This window comes from Littorina saxatilis, linkage group LG8 (genome assembly GCF_037325665.1).
Source record: "Littorina saxatilis isolate snail1 linkage group LG8, US_GU_Lsax_2.0, whole genome shotgun sequence".
NCBI lineage: Eukaryota > Metazoa > Mollusca > Gastropoda > Littorinimorpha > Littorinidae > Littorina > Littorina saxatilis.
Window position 1 is genome coordinate 40,998,976 of NC_090252.1, and position 27,500 is coordinate 41,026,475.

The following is a 27,500-nucleotide window of genomic DNA, read 5'->3' on the forward strand; positions in this document are numbered from 1 at the left end:
AGACGGACAGACAGACAAACAGACAATACGGAATACGTGGAGAAGAGAAGCAGAGAGAGAGAGAGAGACAGAGAATGAGAACGACACAGACAGACAGACAGACACACACCGATCGTGAAATGAACATACTCTTTGTTCAAAAGTGTAAACCAAACTGAAGATAAATCAACGCTTGCAACAATAACAATAAGATAAACGTAGTTTTACAAGCACGTCGTTATCGAACATCTGTTTCGGCTATTTTCCACGGCAAATCAATAAAATTGTCAGCTGTTTTAAAGATATATTGTCTAATCAACCCAAAAAACGAACTCTGTAGCTCTTTGGTCAAACCTGTGTATCTAGGAATAACGCATGGAATGATCAGGCTCAAAAGGTAGGACGAAAACTAGAAGTTGCGCCAAGTGCATTACAATGAGAAAACAGTGGTTTTCAATGTGAGTAACTCAGCGCTCAAATGTTTTTCTTAAGGTAATCCTGGTGTTTGGTCACAACCCCCGAGCTGAACTGTATTGCTCTTTGGGCGAGAGAGAGAGAGAGAGAGAACATTAGATTAAATGATGATTTCATGAAAAAAGCTAAAACAAGTGGCGTAAGGCAAATTACTACATTTAGTCAAGCTGTCGAACTCACGGGATGAAACTGAACGCACTGTGTTTATTCACTAAGACAGAACAGCTTCGTTAATCCCCGCGTGAAGGAAATCGCTCACCTTCCACGTGCAAAACGTAGTGATATCGACACGCCAGATTAGCGCGGTAGCGTTTTGTGCTAAGCAGGAAAGCGCGCTTTTCTGTATTCTTGTTAACTTTCTGAGCTTGTTTTGAATACAACCTATCATATCTATATGTTTTTGGAATCAGGAAAAGATCACGAATAAGATGACATCATTTTTGGATCGATTTCTTACATTTTAATCGTAAGACTAATAAAAATTATTCTATTTTCGTTAATTATGATCACACTTTAAGAGTAAACATGACATATGTATATATTTTTATATTCAGAATGTGATGAAGAATACGATGCAATCAAGTTTAAATCTGTTTGCGAATAATTGATTTTAATGACAACTTTAATGAGCAAACTCATTACATAAATTTTAAGCCTCCAAGCTGAAATGCAATACCAAAGTCCGGGCTTCGTCGAAGATTGCTTGGTCAAAATTTCAATCAATTTGATTGAAAAATGAGAGTGTGACAGATGAGTGCCGCCTCAACTTTTACAAAAAGCCGGATATGACGTCATCAAAGAAATTTATCCAAAAAATGAAACAAATATCTGGGGATATCATACCCAGGAACTCTCATGTAAAATTTCATAAAGATAGGTCCAGTAGATTACTCTTAATCGCTCTACACACACACATACACACACACACACACACACACACACACACACACATACCTAAAGTGTGGATGGTTACCTAAGAGGCGGCACTGGGTGTAGTGCCTTTCTAGTGCACTTGCACTACAACAGCACTGGGTGCAGTACTCGCTCCGGCATCGAAGAATTTTGCACTAAAAAATGCACAAAATTTGACCTATTTCGTCGCCTATAGAGGACGGAAAGAATGTCATTTTGAACATTGTTATGACATTCTTTCCGTCAAAAAAGTCAATTTAACGGTGTTAAATGAAGCGACCATCCACACAATTAGGTTGCCATCCAGAGTTTAGGTTGCCATCCACGTGTGGATGGTTGCCTTATGGTGATTTAGGCAACCAAACCTGTGGAAACGGGGGTACACACACACACACACACACACACACACACACACACACACACACACACACACACACACATACACAACCACGACCCTCGTCTCGATTTCCCCCTCTACGTTAAAACATTTAGTCAAAACTTGACTAAATGTAAAAAAACAGCGACTCATTCCATGAGGAGTACACATATTTGCGTAAAAGTATGTCAAGTACATCAGAACTTCATTCAGAAGCACTTGATTCACAAGCAAATAATTCAAAACACATACAGATAAACTTGCAAATCTTACCAACTGATATACCACTCGCTGTCTGTGTCTCTCCCTGTCTCCGTCTCTGTCTATCTCTATGTCTGTCTGTCTGTCTGTCTCTCTCTCTCTCTCTAGCTCTCTCTCTCCTTGTCTCTGCCTCTCTTTGTCATACACACACACACACACACACACACACACACATACACACACACACACACACACACCACACGCACACACAAAAACACACACACCAAATCACACTCGCCACACCTCATGCACAAACTCAGTTTGTTTCATGCACACTCCATCAAGAAGCGCAGTAAGACCATTATGAAGACACTGACATTCCAGGAACTGCAAGGAGCACCTGAACCAGAGCCATCCTTCACTGTCCCTATAAAACAAAGTGAATGGGTTTGTCGATCATTCAGGAGACACCATCTGTAGTGGCTGTCATGGCAACGTTATGAGTCAATATTATGCATATCTCTGTATCTCTCACTGTCTCTCTCTCTGTCTCTCTTTCTCTCTCTCTCTCTCTCTCTCTCTGTCTGTCTCTCTCTGTCTCTGTCTCTGTCTCTCTCTCGTTCTCTCTCTCATCCATACTCTCTCTCTCTCTCTCTCTCTCTCTCTCTCTCTCTCTCTCTCTCTCTCTCTCTTTCTCTCTCTCTCTCTCACGCTCTCTCTCACTCTCTCTCCCCCTTTGTATGCTTCTCATTCTCCATAATTATTACTAATAGAAATATTAATAAATAAATACAACAAGTGAATCCTACAAATGACTGTGATCGATTAAAAACAAGTGTGAGTAAGCGAAGATGTGTTCGCTGATGGTCGGTGTTGAGAATATGTTTATTGTATAATTTGTTTTACCAATACCTTGTGATGTTGTTGTTTTCTGCGTTGTCACGTCCTCGACTGTAAGAAAACGTATGCAGTTACTCTTAATGTTTTGTTAGTAGTGCACAATTAGTTATCAATAGAAATGGAAAAAGCAAGTATGCTGATTTTATGTTGATAGCTTAACAAATCCAAGAAAATAATAAAGTTTTGTTAATACTTCTTCTTCTTCTTCGTCGTTCATTGGCTTAGACTCCCATGTTCACTCATGTTTTTAGCACGGGTGGATTTTTACGTGTATGACCGTTTTTACCCCGCGATTCAAGCAGCATACGCCGATGTCGGAGGGTTAATACTCACATATAAGCTTTACCACCGACTTAGATATCTTTAAAAATATGTGAATATCAGGGGACTGATCAGGTACTTCTTAAAGAAATCAGCTGCGACACAATGGATGTTCGAAAAACAGTGGTTTTGTAAATGCGTCATGTTCTTGGTACACATCATAAATAATCATAAGTATTATTAAAGTGGGCATTCAAACACCTCTAGTCGAAAAATTCAGCCAAATCCAGAAAGCAAAACGAGAACATTGGAAGTTTTTTTGCTGCAAACTTAAAAGAAGTAATTAAACTAAACATACCACGCAAGTTGCAGTGCTCGGTGTTGACCCCTCTTTCTACAGGAACGGTGTTGCAGTAATATCTGCCGATATGATGCTCTTCAAAAGCAGGTATCTGAACAGTGACTCTTTCATGTATCGACTCAGTGGTGAAGTTGTAGCCCTCCTTGGTATAGCAGAAGGGTTTTGCTTGGTTTTTAATCCAGTTGCAAGTCACAACATCCTCTAAAATGAATGAACGAATCATCTTATCAAAGCATGGATGATCAACGGAACAAAGTAGAACATGAATGTATACACTGATTAATCAATTGATTGTTCTATTGTGGAGAAAAGTGTAGCGTACATAGCTTTGTTCTTTATATGTGTATTCGAGTGCCGTAACACTACGATCATCTCGGGAGGCGAAGTGCAATCAAACAGGATTGAAAATGTTAGGGCTCATTTCTTAGCCCTATAAAAAAAAACTGTTATGCAAACCCGAAGGTTTCCATGAACATACAGACACTGATGATAAAATCGTTTATTTAACGTCACTCTGTAAAAACATTGGTGACATTTGTCTTAGATTAAGAACACACACAGGCACGCACACAAACTTTCCCTTTATGTACAGTGGTTCACCACCCTCCCGCCCCCCGCACACTCTCGCTCATCTAATTAAAAATGGTGTTAAGAGATACTTGGATATAAAATGGTATTTTTAAAAGTTCTGATAAAAATATATAGTAGCTGTATGAGAAGCAATGGCGTCAGCCGCAGCAACGTCTCTTCATATCCAGGGACCAAGTGGGTGCGTGTGCATAAGTCCAGCGATAAGTTTGGGACCTTGCCACCCAAGGTCTTTATTAAAACTTAAAAGATAGCTTAATTTTTCCTTTGAGGTATTTGGCAGAATATTTCTATTTGAGTTTATAAACTGAGTCAGGGGTTGAAAGTGGCATGAGTTCAAATCACACTCCAAAGTCAAATGAGCAATGGTGAGGTCGGATTGACAGGTGCATTTAAGCTCTAGAAATTGGTAATTCCCAGCTTCTGCCCTTAGGCGGTTAATCCTTTTTATTACACGTGGGCATGCATTATAGGTGTTCATCTGTTTTGATGGGGCTTCCCGAATGAGCCAGCCAGAGCTTATAGCCTTGTGCATATATTTGTTCCTCCATTCTCTCCAGAGAAGAGAGGACAGACAATCAGAAACCACCAGACCCCATCACAAACAGAACTCTACAAACCACAGGTGTTGACTTTAAAGGCCAACAACTCGGGTGCAGAGTCCGCTGTGAAAGGAGCGGTAGCCTCCCCTGTCACAATCGCCCCCGTTTGAATGAACTTCGTCCCGAAGTTCCGAACCGGGGGACCACTGTCCATCCCAAGTTCGCAGAATGGGAACAGCACGAAGATGTTCAGTGGTCATATTATGCCACTACCTGAACATATCATGCCGAGTCCCATCCTGCTCGCAAGCGCCAGATGTGGCGCAGTGCCGCAACACTACGATCACCTCGGGAGGCGAAGTGCAATCAAACAGGATTGAAAATGTTAGGGCTAATTTCTTAGCCCTATAAAAACTGTTATGCAAACCCGAAGGTTTCCATGAACATACAGACAATCGGAAACCACCAGACCCCATCACAAACAGAATTCCACAATCCACCGGTGTTGACTTAAATGCCAACAACTCGGGTGCAGTCTGCTGTGAAAGGAGCGGTAGCCTCCCCTGTCACACATGTTATTTCCTCTTTCTATGATTCATGTTGGTGCACTGAAGACAGTACACATTGAGTCCGTGCACAGCGCTGAAAAAGTAGGTCATCTGAACTTGCTGACATTTGTGCAGCCAGATTGGAGTTTCCTTCTGTTCCGTAGCAAACAACAGCTTTTCGGAACCAAACGCAACTCAGTGAGAGTGATAAGGTTGAACTTAGTAAGCTCAAGTCTTTACGTACATATAGCAAACCCTAGCATTTTGATTACCCTGAATCTCAAACAGGGGCGACGTAGGTGCAGGTCTTGCTCACACATCTCAAAAGCATAGCGCCACGATAATGGGTGGAAGGATTGATAAATGAATGAATACATGGTAGGACAGCAAAATAAATCGAGTAACGGGATCTCTCCCACGGCTCGATTCCTTTTCCTGACCGATCATGCGCATTCTCACAAAAGGCCTACCCGACGTCTCCATCCCTTATTCAAGAAAATGTTTGGAAAAGCACACACATTAAAAACGCATTTACGTTTCTTGGCTCCAATGCTGGTCATGGAACAGCAGAAAACGCATTTATGTAGAGGTTACATGCCGAGTCTCAGTGATTATTAAAAATAATGGTCGAAGTTGGCGGATCATGAAAAATGCGAGCTTCAGCGAGCTTTTTCATGACCGCGAACTGAGACCATTATTTTTAATAATCACTGAGACGAGGTGTGTAACCTCTTTATTCCTCCTTTCTTCAGTTATTCCAAAAAAACAGGAGTTTTTGTGCGAAAGTTTGATCGAATCCGAATCACTCAACCAGTCAACCTGCGCAGGCGATCGATTAATGCGCGGTTGTATAGTTCCGTGCAAATCATTCCATTCTGTTAACACTTCTTTTCAGTTTCCCTGTTTTGGACTAAAATCAAGTACACAGATATGCTGTTATTCTGCTGTGGCGGTAAAGGCAGATATTGTGTGTTCTGTTTATGTTTTAGTATCGCTTAGTAAATGTTCTTTCGTCAAATGGGACTAGCAGACGAACTTTTGCACCCGTGTTCCAACGTTAATTACTGTATGAAGTTCAGTTTTCTGGGGAAAATAGTGTATGAAACCGCTTTATGTTGTTTAAATTGATGAGATGTGTGCATTTGGTTGCGTGTGATCTGTTTATAAAATGAAATATTGTTGAAAACTGACCGTCGGATTGCAGTCAGTGTTGTCGAAGAAACTGCGTTAAAAGAAGGGGAACTACTCTTGTCGCCAGAGTATGAGTTACTTGCCGTGGGAATTTGCTTGTGATGAACGGTTTGTGCACGGCAGATCTAGATTCAGAAAACAACCGAACTCATGGATTTTATATGGAGATTCATGTGTTCAGGCCTGTAGTTGTTAATTTAAATGCGGTATGTTTGTATTGTTTGCTCCAGAGATGTATACTTCGTACGTATAGAGCGTTCGGAACTTTTCAGTCGCAAAAGTAGTACCGAAACAGAACAGCTTCTCAACCCATTGCACTATCGAGGATTCAGGCTGTTGCTGGCTCGTTATTTGTTTGGTTGCTGGGTCATTATCGAAAAATAACTAGCTCTACAAGTTTACAGAGGTAAAGAAGCAGAGGGGGGAATAATACTTAATAACTGTGTCAACACATACACAAGAAAAGAACTAGAAACAGTTGGAACTTTAGTTTTGATAGTAACCCTCTGTTCTACTGGATTATATCTGAGAAGTAAACATATCCCAACTCACAACCTTCTGTAAATGTGTATGTTCAACAGCTTGAATCATATGTTAGCCGTCTGCTGCCAACAAGAAAAATGAAACAAAGAAAGAAAGAAGGAAAGAAACAAACAGACAATGAAAAGCAAGCAGAAGATTTTGATGCTAAAAACAATTGAATGAACAATATATGACTCATATATATTGCTAATTTTATTTTCTTATTGTAACCCTAGTTTTTGCAAGGTATTCAATTATTTGTATTTATATACAAAAAACTAATCGAGCAGTCTGCAAGTTACGGTCGAAACAAATAATAATGCATGTATCTGTGTCTTTCTTCTACTCTCAAAAGTGTTCCCCGCTAGAAACAATAAGTAACATAAAGCAAATGAACGAATGAAAAGCAAGCAGGTAAAACAATCAAACGCTTGCGAAAAAGGCTTGACTATCATGTTGCAATCATACCTGGTTTGGATCTTATACCTAGGCCACCGTGACTGATGTAAAAGTTGTTTTTTGTCTCGCTCAGATCACTGTTGAATTCACAGGTAACATGTGTCGGGCGTCCCAAGCTAACGGCGGGTGCTGAACATGAGATCCGGGAACCTGAAATATTCACACTTTGCGTTAATACACGTTATTATTCTCTCAATAAAAAGCTGGTACACAACGTGGATCTCTTGCCATCACATTTGTTTCAATGAATGAAGCAATCATTAAACAGCGATAATCAGCAGGAACCTTACTCATTTTGCCTCCAATCTGTGCGTGATTCAGAATGAAAGGTCAACCTCTGTTGATCTGGCAGACGTTAGAACGTACGTACATGGTAGTGGGGTAGAAATCCAAAATCAAATATATGCGACAACGCTCTATTATCTCTGTGTATGTCTCTGAATTCTTAATCAAATGTAACAAAACTTCACATTATTAACAACAACAACCCAACAATCATTGACACTATGCAATTCATCAAAAACATGTAAGAATGTATAGTATGTGCTGTAACTACGCTAGTGTGGTGTGCTCATTGGCACAGTTGCGCAAACTGTATTTGTGCATAAACATTACAGTTGATAGTCAAAATTAAGAACTTTCTCCATATACATCAAAGGAAGTTGATTAACTTTTTAAATCGAGAAAAACTGACCCGAAGCAATGTGGTTTGACATTTCCAAATAGTTCAGTACCGTTTTAAGTATAATGCCTAATGTTTCTTCGACCATTAAAAAAAACATTGCTCCCACGAGCGGTTTCCTGTAGATGACCACACAGTCGTTGGATTGACTTGATGTTTTGAACCCAATCAAGATTTAATGCACCAATACTCGTATAACGTGCGTTTTAAATACCAAGCCGATTTGAAGTGTCTAAAATTGTGTCTGCCCATAACAGCTAAGATGGTGCACTCCCTTACACCCCCCCCCCCCCAAAATGTGTCGCAATAAAGCGACATATAACAGAGAGAGAACAAAATAACTATAAAAAAAGAATTAAATAAACAAACGAAAGTAAGACGTAAAGGAGAGAAAGAATAAAACTCATAAACATGATGCACATGACATGATTTAGTTTTACTTTTTACGTGTAGTCTGCACACGCTGAAACGCCTAGGGGCTGCCCCTGCATAGTCACAGGCATAAACTCCTTCGTGGCGTCCCTTTGTAGCTCTCGGTATTTTCACTGTTACTGTATTGCTGATTTGACGGTCGAAGTCAAATCCGTCAGCAACAGAACAATCCGGGTTCATTGTGTTGGTTCGCCAGAAGCACTTGAGTACTAGTTCTGAAAAAAGGGTGTTAAGAAGTCCTCAAAATAGGTTTCAAATCAAGTTAGTTCAATGGTACCGATAGAAGTGAAAATCAAATTCAAAATTGCAGCTTAATTGTAGAACAAATTATGCATAATGATTGGATCAAACCTGAAACATCCTCAGAGCAAATAAAGGTTTGAAGGCCCAGTCTGTCTCAAATGGTTTACAGAGCGATTTAAATCTTCTCACGAAAAAAGAAGTTCTAACCTTATTGAACACAATTTCAATAGCATTTAACAGCATTAAATGACACAGTGCGTTTTAATGGCTATTTAGCTTGCGTAAGCTACACACCAGATTTCGTGGTTTATTTTACCCCTGAGCCATCGTGAACCCGTGTCACACATTTTCCTTTTTACATTTAGTCAAGTTTTGACTAAATGTTTTAACGTAGAGGGGGGAATCGAGACGAGGGTCGTGGTGTATGTGCGTGCGTGTGTGTGTGTGTCTGTCTGTGTGTGTGTGTGTATGTGTAGAGCGATTCAGACTAAACTACTGGACCGATCTTTATGAAATTTGACATGAGAGTTCCTGGGTATGAAATCCCCATACGTTTTTTCATTTTTTTGATAAATTTATGTCTTTGATGACGTCATATCCGGCTTTTCGTGAAAGTTGAGGCGGCACTGTCACGCCCTCATTTTTCAACCAAATTGGTTGATATTTTTGTCAAGTAATGTTCAACAAAACCCGGACTTCGGTATTGCATTTCAGCTTGGTGGCTTAGAAACTAATTAATGACTTTGGTCATTAAAAATCTGAAAATTGTAAAAAAAAAAAATTTTTTTATAAAACGATCCAAATTTACGTTCATCTTATTCTCCATCATTTGCTGATTCCAAAAACATATAAATATGTTATATTTTGATTAAAAACAAGCTCTGAAAATTAAATATATAAAAATTATTATCAAAATTAAATTGTCGAAATCAATTTAAAAACACTTTCATCTTATTCCTTGTCGGCTCCTGATTCCAAAAACATATAGATATAATATGTTTGGATTAAAAACACGCTCAGAAAGTTAAAACGAAGAGAGGTACAGAAGAGCGTGCTATCCTTCTCAGCGCAACTACTCCCCCGCTCTTCTTGTCAATTTCACTGCCTTTGCCGTGAGCGTTGGACTGACGATGCTACGGGTATACGGTCTTGCTGCGTTGCATTGCGTTCAGTTTCATTCTGTGAGTTCGACAGCTACTTGACTAAATGTTGTATTTTCGCCTTACGCGACTTGTTACATTTAGTCAAGTTTTGACTAAAATAATGATTTAACATAGAGGGGGAATCGAGACGAGGGTCGTGGTGTACGTGTGTGTGTGTGTGCGTGTGTGTGTGTAGAGCGATTCAGAGTAAACTACTGGACCGATCTTTATGAAATTTGACATGAGAGTTCCTGGGTATGATATCCCCGGACGTTTTTTTCTTTTTTTCGATAAATGTCTTTGATGACGTCATATCCGGCTTTTTGTAAAAGTTGAGGCGGCACTGTCACGCCCTCATTTTTCAATCAAATTGATTGAAATTTTGGCCAAGCAATCTTCGACGAAGGCCGGACTTCGGTATTGCATTTCAGCTTGGTGGCTTACAAATTGATTAATGACTTTGGTCATTAAAAATCTGAAAATTGTAATTAATTTTTTTTTATAAAACGATCCAAATTTACGTTTATCTTATTCTTCATCATTTTCTGATTCCAAAAACATATAAATATGTTATATTTGGATTAAAAACAAGCTCTGAAAATTAAAAATATAAAAATTATGATCAAAATCAAATTTCCGAAATCGATTTAAAAACAATTTCATCTTATTCCTTGTCGGTTCCTGATTCCAAAAGCATATAGATATGATATGTTTGGATTAAAAACACGCTCAGAAAGTTAAAACGAAGAGAGGTACAGAAAAGCGTGCTATGCAGCACAGCGAAACCACTACCGCGCTAAACAGTCTCGTCAGTTTTACTGCGTTTTGCACGAGCGGCGGACTACTGTCATTGTGAAAAAATGCAGTGCGTTCACTTTCATTCTGTGAGTTCCACAGCTTGACTAAATGTAGTAATTTTGCCTTACGCGACTTGTTTTCACAATGTCGTCGTCAGTTTGATGTAGGATGTTCTCAAGCTGTGAGTGTTTAAACGAAAAGGTGTTTGTACTGTGTGTAAAGGCCTGACCGTGTCTGTGACCAGAAACGGATGGCTTACGTGAAGCTGTGTGTGCCTTTAATACATTGACAATGACAAACAGTAAATTGAAGGAATCAATACCTGGCACAAAATTAAGGCCATCGAAATCGTATCGAAGGACATTGACGTGCTGCTTCTGTTTTGTCACATCAACTGGGAATGTACATGTGACGGAGCCAGGTTGTCCTTCAACGACTGGTCTAGCCGAGCAAGACGGCTGTTCAGACCGACTGACGGCCAACATTCCAACGCAATGGACTGCCGCAATCACTGTAAATGATATAAACAACAATGCGCCCACGAGATATACAAAACAATTATAATAGTATTTTTTGAAAGTACAATTACGGTGCGATGCTTGGGGGGGGGGGGGGGATGCAAAGGGGTGGCAACACATGGACTGGGTGGCCGAGTTTTAACGCACTTGCGCTCGGAAGCGAGAGGTTGCGAGTTCGACCCTGGCCGGGTCACGTCAGGGCGTTAGCAATTTTCTCCCCCCTTTCCTAACCTAGGTGGTGGGTTCAAGTGCTAGTCTTTCGGATGAGACGAACAACCGAGGTCCCTTTGTGTACACTACATTGGGGTGTGCACGTTAAAGATCCCACGATTGACAAAAGGGTCTTTCCTGACAAAATTGTATAGGCATAGATAAAAATGTCCACCAAAATACCCGTGTGACTTGGAATAATAGGCCGTGAAAAGTAGGATATGCGCCGAAATGGCTGCGATCTGCTGGCCGATGTGAATGTGTGATGTATTGTGTAAAAAAAATTCCATCTCACACGGCATAAATAAATCCCTGCTCCTTGAATATGTGCGCGATTAAAATTGCATACAATCAAATCAAATAAAAATATAAATCCCTGCGCTTAGAACTGTACCCACGGAATACGCGCGATATAAGCCTCATATTGGTTGATTGATTGATTGATTGAACACCAAAGGCAATATTATCATTATGGGGACGGACAAAAACAAGAGGCAGAATTTGACGGAAAGAGGGAGAGGAACAAACCGAGAGTCGGAGATAGAGAAGAAGAAAACAAGAGTGACAGAAACGAGGACAGTCAGATACACACAAAGACAACCCACAAAGAAACAGTCTTAACTGTTGGTATTTTCTGACTAAAATACAAGTAAAAGTTGATGAAGGAGTGCATAGGTCAGTACCACCAGAGCAAGATAAATATTGACGTTCCAATAGAAGACTGTATGCACAACTACAGAAACATCTCAGTTCTCCTCTCACCTCTTTAGCTTCCTCCCTACTTTCCTCGTTCTGTCGTTAACAACAACAACAACAACAACAACAACAACAACAACAACAATGACAATGACAACAACAACAACAACAACAACAACATCATCAACAACAACAACAACAACAACAACAACAACAACAACAACAACCAACGCACGTAATGACGCAAGACGCATCTTGGAGGAAACGGATCAGAGTGCTGGAACCTGCAACACATTCAATACCATGAAATATGTATTGTCTCACGTCCTTCTGAAGCTAGTTGCGTGAATATACTCATTTCGTAGTGACAATTTCTTTGTTTGACTGTTTGCTCGGATGTGTGCATTTCTACGGTATATCTGTCTTCTCTATTTAGTTACCGTTTATACTGTTCATGAATTATCAACTTGTTTATGAAATGTATTTATTCGTGTATTGATCTTTCAATTCTTCGATTTACATATATGTTTTGTATATCAGTGCACGTATTTGTTATAAGTTGTTTGTTTGTTTTATATGGAACTGTTTCTGTGTGTTGAGCTTTTGTTTTTGCTTGTTTGCTTGCCTGTTTGTTTGTTTGTTTGTTTGTTCACTCCCCAAACATCTGATTTACTCTTCCTCAATAACAAGAAATGAAGATATCAGTAGATAATGTAAACATTCAGTTGCTTACCTTACATTACTGCCAGTATGCAGGCAACCTGACGGTGTTTACTTCGAAGGACTCACACCCTTCTTGTGCACTACTGTCTGTATTCTGAACAGGCACTAAAAGGTGTTCCACTGATCCTGCATGATTACCACATCGACAGGTCTAGTCATAGTCTATGCCAGGATAGTGGAGTGTATTTTTTACTCTGAATTACGGACATTGGCTTTATTCATACCTGACTTGAATGTTGAAAGCATTCATATTAGATAATGTATATTCTCGTCACGGACCGCTTGAATTGATTCTATGATTGTCAAGGATGTAAGAACGCTTATCTCTGTGATAGTCAAATGCAAGATAGTGATTACAAACGCATAATGCCCCTTCATTTCTGGACTTTTTATTGAGCAGATTTGTCTATCTTTCTGTCTCTGTCTACAAGGTATGTCTGTCTGTCTGTCTGATTCTCTATCCCGGCCTCTGCTTATGCGTGTTGTTAAATGGATGAGTGTGTATACGTATGTGTGTACGTGTGTGTGCGCGTGCGTTTGTATGTGCGTGTGTGTGCGTTTGTGTGTGTATGCCGTGTGTGTGTGTGTGTGTGCAAGGGGGGGGGGGGGCGGGTGTGTGTTTGTGTGTGTGTGGTGTGTGTGTGTGTGTGTGTATTTGCGCCTGTGTGTTTGTTTGTCTGTCTGTCTGTTTCTGCATTTGTGTTCGCGTCTACGAGTGTGCGTGCGAGCGCGTAATATTACCCACTAAGAGTTTGCTAGCATTCCATGCTTTGGTTGCTTCTATTTAATCAAAGAATTGGCACGTAAGTAGTCTTCTCAAAAAAATAATTGTATGCACATGGTACAAAATAAATCACTTGGTGACATCAGATGTTGGCTTTCCTCCAGCAATGTAGAAGAAAGGTGTTTATTTTCACCTGAATGTTTGGTTGATTGCCAATTCCACACCTTAAAAGTGCTTGTATTAATCGTGAAGACCAAATTGTGAAAATGTTTATGAGTTGACATGCACATCATACTCAAACCAGTTGTATTTACATTACCTGAGTAAAGACTTACGTCATATGGCTGGACGGTATTGCTTACAAATGTTGGACCTTCTCCAGGGCAAACTTTTAATATAATGCCTTTTTGACAGAAAATTTGGCTCCTGTAATTTTGTACTGGGAAGATTGTTCTGTATCTACCCGGTTGTTTTCAGTAAAGGAATACACACGCATTAATGTGTTATTTTTTCAGTAAGAACAGGTCATACACAATGTAAAACGTTATTCATACATTTTTGGATTTCTTCCAGTTTTGTTGGTTAGAAGGCACTGTTTAAGATCACTTTGGGATTCGACTGATTGCCAAGCGTGCACAGAAACTCATACAAACGGCCAGAAGAATTTCATAAAACTGTTGCATTTGAAAGGAATTATAATGTGCAACAAGTTAATTTTAATAGAACATTGTTGATGTTATTCGATTGCCAACCAAATGGCCTACAAACGCGATTCAAATAATTATGTGAACTTTGGAGCACTTCTCGCTGTTTTTCCCTATTTTGGAATCTGAGTTGTTTGTTGTTGTTGTTTTCTTAAACACACACACACACACACACACACACACACACACACACACACACACACACACACACACACACACATACAGTACGTATTAGAAAACCATTTATTAAAAATATTGAATGATAATTGCTATATCTAACAAACAGTGTACAATTGAAGTAAACATTTCAATGAGCAGCGTTGGACCAAACTATCAAAGAATTATGTTATTGTGAAATGTTCCCCGGAAAATCCCAGCCCTGTTCCTTGAAAAACATGTCGACTACTGTCAGAGTGTTTGCCTGTTCAAACTCAGCACTTGGAACGCAACTTAACACTGTTAATGTTGATAAAAACAGGTACGTGTCTTGCATAAAGGAACACTGGCCACCTGCCAAACACAAAACTAAGGTATGCAACGCAATAAATTCAGACCCCCTCTAGTGAAGCGTACAAGAGCATAGTGCCTGCGTGTGTGTGTGTGTGTGTGTGTGTGTGTGTGTGTGTGTGTGTGTGTGTGTGTGTGTATGTGAGTGTGTGTGTGTGTGGGAGGGGGGGTTAGTGTGTGTGTGTGTGTACAAGAAATAAAGAAAAAAAGAAAGAAAGAAAGATAACCAACCACATAAGCAGAACAAAACAAATGTTCATAAATAGATAAGTACATTAAACATAAACTGGACAGAAAAAATTACTTCTTTGAATTAAACCAATGAACTAATACATTAAGTTCATGAATATTTACAGGGAATTAGGTACATTTACTGTCACTATTTGTCAACTGCATTGTACAATCTGGCTTTAGTCCAACAAGAAGAAAAATTGTAAGTACCGGCCTGCTGTATAGTGTACATATATGTGAGCGGCTAATGTCGGCGATATTGTCTAATAATCGACTGTTTTCATTTTTACCAATTGTCCAAAACGCTATAGGATATAAAACTCGTGCGGATGTATGGTACCCGGATCTGTTATCCATCAAACGCGTGCAAAACTCTCAGGGATGAACGAGCATAATGGAAGTGAAATCAAAGATAAAGCACAGTCTGCAAAGAGTACCTAATCACATCTATTAAAATTAGACAATCGAACGTTCAAACAATAATTTGCAGGTATTCCCGGTGTACGGGGACAAATTAACAATTATCTCTTTCATGCATTGTGTAACGTCTTCTGCTTTAATGAATGTTATTTGCATTTTTTTAATCTTTCTTTCTTCTTTTTTTATTGTGCAAACTAAAAGCATGTGACATGTTTTGATTGTTTTGGAAGTACTGTTAACTTCTTCACCTCTGTTCACAGTATGAAATTACCCGAGTGTACTTGCATCGCAGGTTTCCCCCGTCTCCAGATTAAACACGCGATTACACTGGGCTCAAACGTACTGTATTCCCCCTGACAATATCAACATTCGTAACAGAACACATGTCAATCTCTGATGATTCCGTCTATAGACGGTCTTGTGTCTTAGACATGTTTATTAATATGTTTTTAAATGAGTCATTATGAACAGTAGTTATATCCGGTAATATTACCCAATATTGACGGACTGTGTGACCGGAGGTCTCGATTTTGATATCACTGTCTCAACAGACCAATAGCAGAAGATATCATCACACAGTCAGTCAATGTTAGATATATATATTGCTAATTCTCTGGACATTTTGTATTTACTGTAAAGAAATTACAAAAGTATTTGTCTCAGTTTTGGCTGTTCCATATCCCTCCCTCTGATTATTATTTCTTTTGTTCACTCTTTTCTTGTACTTTTCAGTATTTCAAAATGTCTTTTCATTCAAAAAGTCTGCAATCACTTGCTCAACTAAATTCTGGGATTTTACATATATTTTCATATATATTTGTTTGTTTTTAAATTTAGATGTTTTTGTTTTTGAAGTGGAGAAGCAATAAAGAGGTCGTCGATATCAAAACTGATATCGACGGAAATGTCGTCAATATCACTTTTGCACTGAGCTCAGTTTTGCCCAACTGACCAATGGAAATCCACGTAACATATGAAAAAGCAACATTCATCTTTTCGTGTGTGTTATAGTAGAAGGTTTCCTTGAGGTGGTAAAAAATCAGTATCAAATGCAGAATTAAAAGAAAAACGAATCTATGAAACAGATAATGGATGTGTATGCTTTTGGACATAGTAGCTGCTACAAAAGTTACGCTTCGCAACATAATGTAAAGCTCGACATTATATCCATGTCAGTCATACAAAAATAAGCCCTTTCCTCTTTTCCTCTGTAGGACGTCCATGTTCTACTCGTTTACGTATAATCCCTGTTGCAAAAGGTTAATTCACTGCTCTTATTGCTGTCGCAGCTTTCTCTCTCACTGGTTTCGCGTCTGTTTTCCCTCTTAGTGCTGGCAGGACATGGAAGCCAGAGGCGATTTGTGTGTGCTCTGAAGTAGAACAAAATGCATCATAATAGCGTTTGTTTGTTTTAATTTCAGATTATAGGATAACATCATAACTCCAAAATATTATGCATATACTCTTCATTCTGACATTAGGGTAGCAATAAATATACGAATCAACAGTAAACGAAGAGGTCACTAAGAATGGGTTTTGTTTTCTGTAAAACCATGTTTACCCTGCATTTCAGTTTGGAATTATGTATACTTCTAACTCGAAGTTTTTAGTTATTTATCGTGTTTAGTATTGTGACATTTTAATGAGAAGTATATTCCTTGAATCATGGCCAATTCACTTACAGAAAGCAAATTATAGGAAGAGCAGCCAACGCCAGCATTCCCAGCACAAGAATTGTGTACAAAAGCGCATTGTCCAAACATCTATGCTCTACAATAGACTGCCCTGTAACACACACAAAATACACGGTTAACAAGTAATAAAAAGAAACAAAAACAATAGAAAGTGATAGAGAGATCAGCACATTCTGCTCAAATGTGATGTGCGTACTGACATATATATGCAATCTGAGCGAAATAATTGTTTAAATGGCGATACTAATATCTAAGCAGGTTACAGCTCACATTTCAACAATAACGGATGGTGTACTATGTGTCTGGCGAAATAACCTTTGCAAGCTAATTTGTATTTGTTTTTTTTTAATTTAATTCTTATTTGCTATTGATATGTGTTCCTTAAATGTTGTATTCGTGAGAAGTAGTTCAGCTATGCACTTAATCATAATTGTAAATGACGGCATTTATATTGAGTAAATCTAATAGGTTTTATTTTGTGCACGACAATTCTTTAAGAGGTATAAGACCAGTTGCACAATCCAAAAGAAGAAGTTACACATGTATACTGTTGTGCAGTAACATTACTTTACCTTCTACTATTTTCAGGCTACATTTCCCACTGGCTCTATCGGGTCTGGCTGAAATGCACCGGTAAAAACCAGACTGATGAAAAGAAGCATAAGGGATACCAATTCTCATGTATGTGTCCGTTTTCGTTTCGATCACGTAACCTTGTGTTCTGATGCTGCATTCGGTAGGGCTGTTACATCGCAAAATTTCCTCTGGAAAAAAATAATTCAAAATAAAAACCATACAAAACATGTATGTATTTAAACTGGCATATGTGTGTGTGTGTGTGTGTGTGTGTGTATGTGTGTGTGTGTGTGTGTATGTGTGTATGTGTGTGTGTGTGTATGTGTGTGTGTGTGTGTGTGTGTGTGTGTGTGTGTGTGTGTGTGTGTGTGTTATTTGACAACTTAATTATTGTATTAGGCGCAGGCAAGTGTTCTTAGTATGTAATGATTTCCATGATGGGTAAGAAAGGACTTATCATTGATATACCTGGTTTGGTGCTTTCTGCACTGTTGTACTTTTCCAGTGTGATGTCGGCGCCAGAAACATCGCTCGAAAAAATGCACATAACCGATGCCTGCTGTCCAGACAAAACAGGCGTGATTGCGTCGCATGTGATGGTTTCTAGTGTTTTTTCTGCAGACGAAAAAACAATCACAGCACAAAACGTTAGTCACTTCATCATATTTTAAGGCCAGATACGAGACCGTGAGCTAAACTGTTTTCACGGGAAGGAGTAGGTATATTAGCAAAGTACAGGCAATAGACAAGAAAAGGGAATAGTGTAGGAAGGGCAAAGACACTGGGTGAGAAAGACAGGCACAGGTAGAGAAGGCGAGGAAAACATAATGTATAAGTGTTTACCCTTATCGTACCACAACCATTCTTTCATACAAGCACAATCAGTCGGCATATTATAATACCAGTGATGAAATCAGGTATATGACAAATTCAATCTGTGCCTTCAGTTTTGCTTTTGTTCTTAAAACTATGCATTATGTTTTCTTTACTTTTGCATTAAATCACACGTTAAAAGAACACATCCGTCTGGCCATTATTTTTTCTTCAGCACAAATGTTGCCCATGGCAAAGTAGGGCAAATTACACACCCACAACAATCCGCTTTGCAATACGTTCTCATACAAAGTTCGAATGGTCAAGTCAAATGATGCTTTGGGATACTCGCAAAATGAATTTATATCAGTAAGAATAATACGTCAGTGTATGACAGCAGAACTTCAAAATACGTACTTCGTGGGCGCAAACCGCAATGCTGAGGAGTCACGCTTGGATCAGAAGGTAAGATGTTGCACACATAATTCATGTCCTTGGCTGCGTCGATCCCGATAACTGCACGGTTACTTATAGTTGTAACATGTACGGAATATCCATGTGTAACTGTGCAGGCATGTTGCCCGCTGGTTTTGTTCCAGTTGCAGACGGCTATTATTTTTGCTGAAATAAAAAGCAAATTGTTTTTAAATAAGCCCCGCTGTTTTTTCTTCCGGTTCACAGAATTATCGCATCACACTATATTGTAAAATCAGGGGGTATGTGACAAAATGTTTAACCGTATACCCCAAAGAGTTCTAACGAAGACGTGAGTTTCAAAATCATAATTTGAGAAAGAAGAATCAGGATGCAATCCTGTTGGAGGTCAAAAGCGGCACATTTTGTTGTGAAATTGTAACATTCTGTGAAGGACCTAAATGTAGATGCATATAACAATGACTTCTTTGTTCGAACCTCCCACGGAGTTGTATATTATGCTCCCAACACATTAATTTAGACATTTTGAGATAATATTTGTAATGCAACAACATACTTCTTACATGAAAGTATCCTGCAATTTTAAAAACAGCAAGTCAAACAATTGCTCCATTGCCATTAACTACTTCCAATGGGATTAACACCTGCTGTATGAAATATGGCATATCATACATACTATATACACAAGTGTGTGGTGTTATAAAGTTGATGACGATAGTGTTGATACTGATGATAATGATAATACAGTAACGATAAAGACCTGGTTCAAATTCATCCGGTGAAAATCCATACACGAGAAAGTCTTCTTCGTGTTTGCGGACATCGAGACGGAACACGCATGTGAAGTTGGCACTATCACCTTCCCGAACACCTTTTGGTGTAACGCAGGTTTCTTTTGTGTAGTTCTCATCTGGAACCATATTGCGCATTCGTTTAAATCACACACACACACACACACACACACACACACACACACACACACACACGCACACACACATACACACACACAACACACACACACGCACACACACACATACACACACACATATACACACACGCACACACACACACACACACACACACACACACACACTAACCATAGCGGACTAACGACAATATAATCTTGCACAAAACATATGTAGACAAAAACAAATTATACAGCCAGATAAAAGTATGAATAATTACAAAGCTAACAAAGGGTCAGAGAATGAATTCGATGGATTGGTGCGTGCGTACCTGTGACATCCGTAGCTGTTGCCCTGCAGAATGAGAGTATTGCGGAAACAACGATTCCAAAGTATAGTAGATTCATCCTGGAATGTGAAAAAAATGATTCCTGTTAGTACAATTGCCGTCAAGGATAGGGGATAATAAATGCTTCAAACATCAATAAAACATACACGACAACGACAACAACACCACCTACAACAACAGAAATCCCATAATTCACACTACGGGCATCGACATTTCAAATAAATAATAACGACACTACCACGGACAACAATAATAAATAAGACCAAAAAAACTCACAAAATAGTTTCTATTTACTTGAAAACTATAGGTATTAACAATCAGTCCAAAAATTCACAGTGTCAATCTTTTAAGTCCAAACATCTTTATCTTGGCCTGTATTTTATTGTTGCTTTGATCAATTACTTCTATAGCTTTTCTTTCTGTATCTATCCACGTAAACTAACGTCCTCTTAACATTTATTTCATTATTGTTGTTGTTTTCCAAAGTTGGTTGGTTGTGTGTAGGAGTTGGCGGCTGGCTGACTGAGTGATTGGTCAGTAGCATTTTTTCAGTTTCTTTTTTACCAAAATGTTAACATTTTACATCATGATCATGTATCTCTACAAACATTTTTAGGGACAGAACATCACTTAGTTCAGTTGTTATTCACATATACTTTTCTTACTCACTTTGCGCTTGACACTCATGTTCCGACAGCTAGTTGCACACACGTTTAGGTTGACAGAGGCGCAGGGTAATGATGTAAGCTCTATGTTGTGTGTGGTTCTACTCATGCCTGTCAGGATTACTGACTGAGTTTCGTTTTGGCAAAATGACAATTCCACAGGTATGAAAAAGCAAGAGAGCTAGTTGGTGTCTGTGTCTGAGCATGGCATATGGGGACTATACCGGGTTGTGGAAAATGGCTTTACAGGGTTACTGTCACGGGGCTCTTGCGTTGTTATTCTTTGTGATATTAGGTCTTACTTTAATTTACTCGCTTGGCTGTTAGTAAATGAGAGGACATACAGATCTTTTAAATGAAGACTGAGGCCAGGGTGGGTATTATCTTTTCCTTACTCAATACAGGTGGGGAATACACGGGAAACCAACATGAACAATTCCTTACCAGTTGTAAACTATCCGGAGGATCGCAGCGTGCTTCGTACTTCTTACTTCACAATTCACTTCTAATTGTTCTGTTCCCCTAGCTAACTATCTCTAAACAATTCGTTTCTCTTGACAAAAATGTTATCTACAAGTTCTGGTACCCTAATCTAGATTTTGCTAACTGTTATCTGTGAGTTCTGTTACCCTCCTCTAGTTTCCTGTTTACTAACTAATTCATTCTCCCTGCTGCCTGGCTGCCTGGATCGTCTATCGAGAACTGACGATGGTTCCACCTAGCCCCTGAATCCAGGTACCACTACCCAAAGCCATTCCAGTTTTGGGGGGACTGACGTCATAAGGTCCAGCCTCTGTCTACTCGTAGTCGGCCAAGACATATTTGGGGACGGAATCTAGTCGTACACGCCTCTAGCTGACCCACTATGAGACTGACCACTGCATGGCTACCACTATACGGTGAATGCTGAGCTAAGGAATAGTCTACCGACTGACTTACAAAACACTACTGTTACTGTCAGTTTGCACTCGGGCGCACAGAGACAAAGTACATTGCAATAAATACGAACCTTGCGGTACATGACATTTGTGTTTGCCTCTGTTCTTATTTTTTTGTTTCTAAACGGTCCTATTCCAATATTAAAAAACCAATATAAGCTTGCCAACATATAGCACTTTGTTTCATGCCCCTAATGGCTTTGCCGTGAGGGCGTAAAACTTACATTTTTTTTCTTCTGCACTTCGTATTATTTTGCAAGTACTTAGTTCATGTTCATATTATTGAGGTTAAGTGTGTGTCCGATGACAAAACCTGTTTGGATTGAAAATATTTTAAGGCGAGTTAATTGCTTGACACTCTCTTAGATGAGGAAACAACAAAAGCAACCCAACTTGCAGCTGTGTACCTCATTTGATTATTGACAACACAGTGATTGAAATGTTCACACAAATGAACACCCGGGATCACTCTTCACCGAAAATACTGAGGCCTGGCTAGCCGAAATAGTTAATCAAAACGGCTGCAGCTGGTCTCGACGAAGCAGGCTAAAGTAGGACTTAAATTGCATACGCCATTTGTTTTTCTTTTTAATTCTGAGTGTATTGCTAGAAAGTGATAATGCATACAATACAATAATGTTTAAATCGGTTCTTTTGATGTTAAAGCAGAATTCTAATGCCCGAAGCAGTTCATTTATGTTTAACCTTGCAAACTGAAATGCAATTCCATTGTCTTAGCTAGGTGAACGATTGTTTAAAAATAATTCTCCTTCTTCTTGACGTTCGCTGTCGCTACACATTCAGTCCGACTCGGGAGATGAATGTCGTCGTCTTCTCCAGCTCCAGTCGACTGCCACGAAGCTTGGTCTGTAGTGGGGTGGGGGACGGCCACCCTTCGTGTCGCTCCTTCTGTACAAGGGGACATCTCTGCAGGATGTGATCTGCTGTTTGGTCCTCAAGACCGCAGGTGCAGGTTGGTGATGGCGCCAGCTTGAACTTGCGGTTCATTTGAGCGTCCAGTCTGTTGTGACATGTGCGGAGCCTCATCGAGACAATTTGCTACAGTCTGGACAGTAGATGGTACAGTCGTCTCTTTCTGTCTTTAGCCTTGAGATTGCTCTTATGATGCTCTTCTTCTCACTGAAGCTGACGCTGTTGTTGGGTTGATCTTTCTGGGCTCCTCCTTTTGCCAGCTCGTCTGCTCTCTGAAAAGAATTCAAGGAACGTTATTGTAAAATGCGGTCATCACAGTGCAGCCTCAACTTTCTTAAAAAAAACGGATATGATGTCATCATCGACATTTAAGGTAACATAGATATGAACATGCGGGTATATAATGTGGGCACATTTACTTTTAAAGTGTTATAAATCATCTCTCCCGTAATTTTTCAAAAATTGCTCTGCACACACACACACACACACACACACACACACACACACACACACACACACACACACACACACACACACACACACACACACACACACACACACATTAATACAAACTTACAAATCCGTACCCACCCACGCTACCACCAACATTTCAATATATCAACACTATATGGGTATTGATATAGATTGATTGGTTAAACAAATAAAGCCCTGTTAGTCATGGTCATAAGGAAATAATTGTACTTTTGAAGACTATGTGTGTATGTGTGTGAAACACTATAGAAAGGAATAAGATATGTTCTCAGTAGCTCGTTGGTAATCAAAATCAGTGGTTACTGATACAGTCACTTTGATACGTGTGCAGCTGCGATGAAATTTCTAATAGACTTATTTGTAACATATGTGGTACTTTTGCTACGAGTTGATGCATCTAGTATAAGTATATGTAAGTAAACTTTTCCCACACGAATTGATCTATTAGTTGTCATGCCATTCTTACCTCTTCTAATATGTGATTGTATGTTCGTCGTTATTTCCATCTCTCTCTCTCTCTCTCTCTCTCTCTCTCTCTCTCTCTCTCTCTCTCTCTCTCTCTCTCTCTCTCTCTCTCTCTCTCTCTCTCTCTCTCTCTCTCTCTCTCTCTCTCTCTCTCTCTCTCTTTAATTCTCTTCATGATGTTCCTCTTCACTGTTTTTTCCCAGTGCAATATGTCGATGTTAGCATGAACTTTAACATTTGGAAAAGCGTAACAGATAAAAAGAGAGAAAGATGTACCAATTTGTTTTTCCAGGCACAGACATTCAGTTTCCAAATCTACACGGGGGTACTGTGAATGTTCAAGAACATTCACTATTAGACATTACGTTCAGTGTGCCAAACCGTTGTTGGACTCCTCATATTTCCTTAAATATCAAAGTCGAAAAGTCAAATCATGGAGTTCCCAAATCCGTTTGTGACTTGACGTTTTCACCGAAAGACGGTTGCCACCAGCTGTGTCCAGAAAAAGCCTGCACATGCCCCACGGATGGATCGGGGCTCTACCGATTAATAACACACGTGAGCAGGAATGACAGCGGGACGTGGACATGGACTGCGATTACAGGTGGAATGATCGAGAACGCATATCTGGACATCATTGTTAGATGTAAGACCGTCTGTGTGTGGATGTGGAAAGAGAGAGAAGGAGAGTGAGAAACTGAAACTGAGAGTGAGCGAGAGAGACAGTCAGACAGACAGACAGACTGACAGACAGACAGACATACAGTCAGACAGACAGACAGAGAGACAGACCGACAGATAGACAAACAGACGGGCAGAAAGAGAGCGATTGCATGTTTGTTCTTGTGCTTTAGTTCATAAGTTTCTTGTCCATGTATTTATTTCTGCCAATACCCGTTGCTGTATGTTTCTGTCCTGTATGTCAAGACTGAATTATTTAAGTTCACCCTTTTAATAAATATGTCCAAGAACGTGTTCATGCATAATTACATTTTCCGTATTCGACGCGATTGTTTTGCATTTTGATATTGATTTCACTGGAACAAAACAAAAACAAGTAAACCTGTCTATGTTCAACTTTTAATATATTGGTTAGTTTAGCCAGAAATGATGCCATCAAAGTCAAAAGTTGTTATCTCTATATTAAACAAACGACGAATAGTTAAACAAATCCGACCATACATAGTTTTAATTGACTCATGTAATAATGATTTGCTTATCGTTATTTGTCTACGTCTGTAAATATTTTAGTATGATTCACATGTTTAAGACAATCAAGCTTAAAGGAATTTGCTACCTCTACTTCCCATCGCTTAACATAATACGTGAACACGGGGTTTTTTTCTTCTGTTTTCCATATGTGTTTGACAAAAAAGATGTGGACAGCACTCTCTCAACGTTTACAACCGTAATGCAGACAGCCTCGACAAAGCGACCATCAACACAATGTGAGAAAAACATTTATCACAAAATGAACAAATGTTAATTCTAATGTTGGTAATTATGTCAGCAAAGCGATCATCGGATTTGTTGGTTTAAAATTTGCGAGGATAAAAGCTATTCTAACGTCAGTCAGAAGAAAAACAACATATACACAGCATTACTATCCATAAGGTTCCGTATGTTCTTGTTAGATGTTTTCGTTTATGATCACATGTCATCAGCTTAAATGATATACTTTTCAGACACGAAACCAACGACACTGGATGAAATTACCTCTGAAACATCCCCTGGTGGATCAAATTCTGGAGCAATGTCCAGTGACGTAATGATTGCCATTATCAGTTGTGGAATCGTTGTCTTCGCCATTTTGGCTTTGGTTATTGTCATAAAAAGTAAGTGCTCATGATGCGTTTAAGGTATTCTTTTTGGATGAATGAATGTTTCAACAACGGATTAATCTATCAATTAAGCAATCATTAATTAACTGACCAAGTTACAAATGTATTGATTGTAAAACTGATGAAAACATCAGTAGGTTGATCAATATAATCAACATGTCTATTTGCGTCGGCAGTCGTTGAAGCATTGAAACCATTTAAACTGCCGAAGTATGTGTAATTAATTCGGCAGATCTGCCAGATTTGTTTAACGGGGATGTTAAGGGCTGACTAACACTTCAGAAAACTGCCGACACGGTTATAGCCATTGTTGGGCAAAGTTGCCACAGTTCTAGCAACAACCCTGAAGACGAATTCCTGTAACCTTCTTATTTTGCTTTCCGTTCTCTACTTTCTCACTACGAGTAGAAACTAACTATTTTATTATTTCCAGGAAAACGGTCCTCACCACCTATTTACCAGAACAGCCCTGCTTACCTACCCGCCTACTTACACGGACCGTTGCCTGATCAACCAGTGGCACCGCACGCACAAGGCATCCCTCTGCAGCAGCAGCAACAGGCTCACAACCGGCGATCTGATGAGTCAACCAGTAGCCATGCTTATGAAGAAGTAAATGAAAGCTTGACATGTGCCAGAACAGGTAAATTAAGGTTTTTGAAACGTCCTTTCAACCAATATTATTATGCAAGGCCGAATCAGGTGCTTTTTTTCCTTTTTAAGTTCACACGACAGTCTCGGCTGACGGAGCAGACTTTTGGCTGTTGGGAAAACAAACAATAGCTGAGAGACGGAACAAAACAGTATAGGGCACAAGTTATTGAGTTTTGCAATAAGTAAAATCACCTGTTAATTAGATCTAACACCGTAGGGGTAAAAAAAGGGACTAATTGTAGACGCTTCTTTCATTCCATGTCTGCCTGTCTGTCTGTCTGTCTGCATGTCTGTCTTTCTCTGTCTGTATGTCTGTCGGTCTGTCTGTCTGTCTGCCTGTCTCGCTCTGTGTCTCTGTCTCTCTCTCTGTCTCTTTCTCTCTCTGTCACTCTCCCTCCCCCCCTCTCTCTCTCTCTCTCTCTCTCGCTCTCTCTCTCTCTATGTCTCTCTCTCTCTCCCTGTCTCTCTCTCTCTCTCTCTCGCTCTCTCTCGTGTTCGAAGTAGTGCACAATTGTTGCTTTGTGTGAATCTGCTTTTTAAGTGGGTGTGGAGTGCGGGGGGTCTGAGGACCCACACCCAGTTTTACCATTCACGTGTTATTACATTTATTAGCGAAGTCAATAATACGTTCGTTGTATATCTGATTTTTGTCAACGTACTTTATTTGTGTGTTAATTCGTAATTAATATATTGCTGATGGAAAACCAAAAATATGCCATTCTGAACAGGTTATGGAACTATTATTTTGCGTGTCCACACAGTGAGCGGAAGAGCAAGGTACCCATATACTCAATAATAACAAACAAACATAAATGAATGTTAAATTAATCCTGTATGGACAAATTCAAAGCGTACATGTATATAGTGCTAGAAATCTAGCAACAAATAGACTAAGCACCTTCAAAAATCAAGAATTCCAAAAGAATAAAGATGGTAAGTTATAGCAATGTTAAACGTGTACAATCATATTATTGCTTTAACCGTTTGGGGGGAGTTTCTAGTTTTACGTATCACTCATCCAATTTGATTTAATTAAATACTATATTGATGGTACGTTTTTTGTCAAATCGTGCCGTGGCGTCTAGATTATGGTATTGTGAATTCATAATTTTCCAGAAATTCGTCAGGACAGATACCACCATCTAAGGCGTAGCAGCCTAGTAACACGCATTTATAACACTTTCGTTTTCAAAATGAAAGCAGTCCTCCTGCGCGGTATCATTTCTGGTGATGCAGAATCTTATAATATAACTTTGGAAGCGATCACAGTGGGGGTTTTTCTGAGATTGTATCCCTGTAACTGTCTTCAGTTGAACGATGTATAGTTAAACATTCTTTGATTTTAACATGTCTCGTCTTCTTAAAACGTTCCAAAAACATTTTTCTTGTTTGTTCA

At 39.3% G+C, this 27,500-nt stretch overlaps 3 protein-coding genes across 4 annotated transcripts in view; 1 reads left to right on the plus strand and 2 right to left on the minus strand.

Moving 5' to 3' along the window:
- Positions 1-1,350: 1,350 nt before the first annotated feature.
- LOC138973559 (uncharacterized) lies at positions 1,351-12,914 on the minus strand. 2 transcript variants are annotated; one of them, XM_070346274.1, is made up of 8 exons: positions 12,769-12,914; positions 12,271-12,319; positions 10,934-11,122; positions 8,437-8,643; positions 7,324-7,464; positions 3,462-3,665; positions 2,855-2,893; positions 1,351-2,342 (listed from the first exon to the last, which is right to left on the minus strand). In XM_070346274.1, the coding sequence occupies exons 2-8, from the start codon at positions 12,287-12,289 to the stop codon at positions 2,269-2,271; spliced, it is 873 nt and encodes a 290-aa protein (XP_070202375.1). In that variant the 5' UTR covers positions 12,290-12,319; positions 12,769-12,914; the 3' UTR covers positions 1,351-2,268. The 2 variants fall into 2 exon arrangements, with proteins under 2 accessions (XP_070202375.1, XP_070202374.1); XM_070346273.1 differs by having other exon boundaries at positions 1,352-2,369.
- Positions 12,915-14,411: 1,497 nt separating this feature from the next.
- On the minus strand, positions 14,412-20,906 carry LOC138973560 (uncharacterized). The gene is made up of 8 exons (XM_070346275.1): positions 20,786-20,906; positions 20,099-20,175; positions 19,623-19,772; positions 18,845-19,048; positions 18,083-18,229; positions 17,611-17,802; positions 17,027-17,129; positions 14,412-16,714 (listed from the first exon to the last, which is right to left on the minus strand). Exons 2-8 carry the CDS (start codon positions 20,172-20,174, stop codon positions 16,579-16,581), a joined length of 1,008 nt encoding a protein of 335 aa, XP_070202376.1. The 5' UTR covers position 20,175; positions 20,786-20,906; the 3' UTR covers positions 14,412-16,578.
- A 3,136-nt stretch (positions 20,907-24,042) lies between these two features.
- Positions 24,043-27,500, plus strand: part of LOC138972318 (uncharacterized) — a 5,906-nt gene continuing 2,448 nt past the window's right edge. Inside the window, exons 1-4 of the mRNA XM_070345005.1 lie at positions 24,043-24,255; positions 24,986-25,057; positions 25,295-25,444; positions 25,884-26,093. Coding sequence (XP_070201106.1) covers positions 24,219-24,255; positions 24,986-25,057; positions 25,295-25,444; positions 25,884-26,093 — 469 coding nt within the window. The 5' untranslated portion in view covers positions 24,043-24,218. The remainder of the gene's footprint in view (positions 24,256-24,985; positions 25,058-25,294; positions 25,445-25,883; positions 26,094-27,500) is intronic.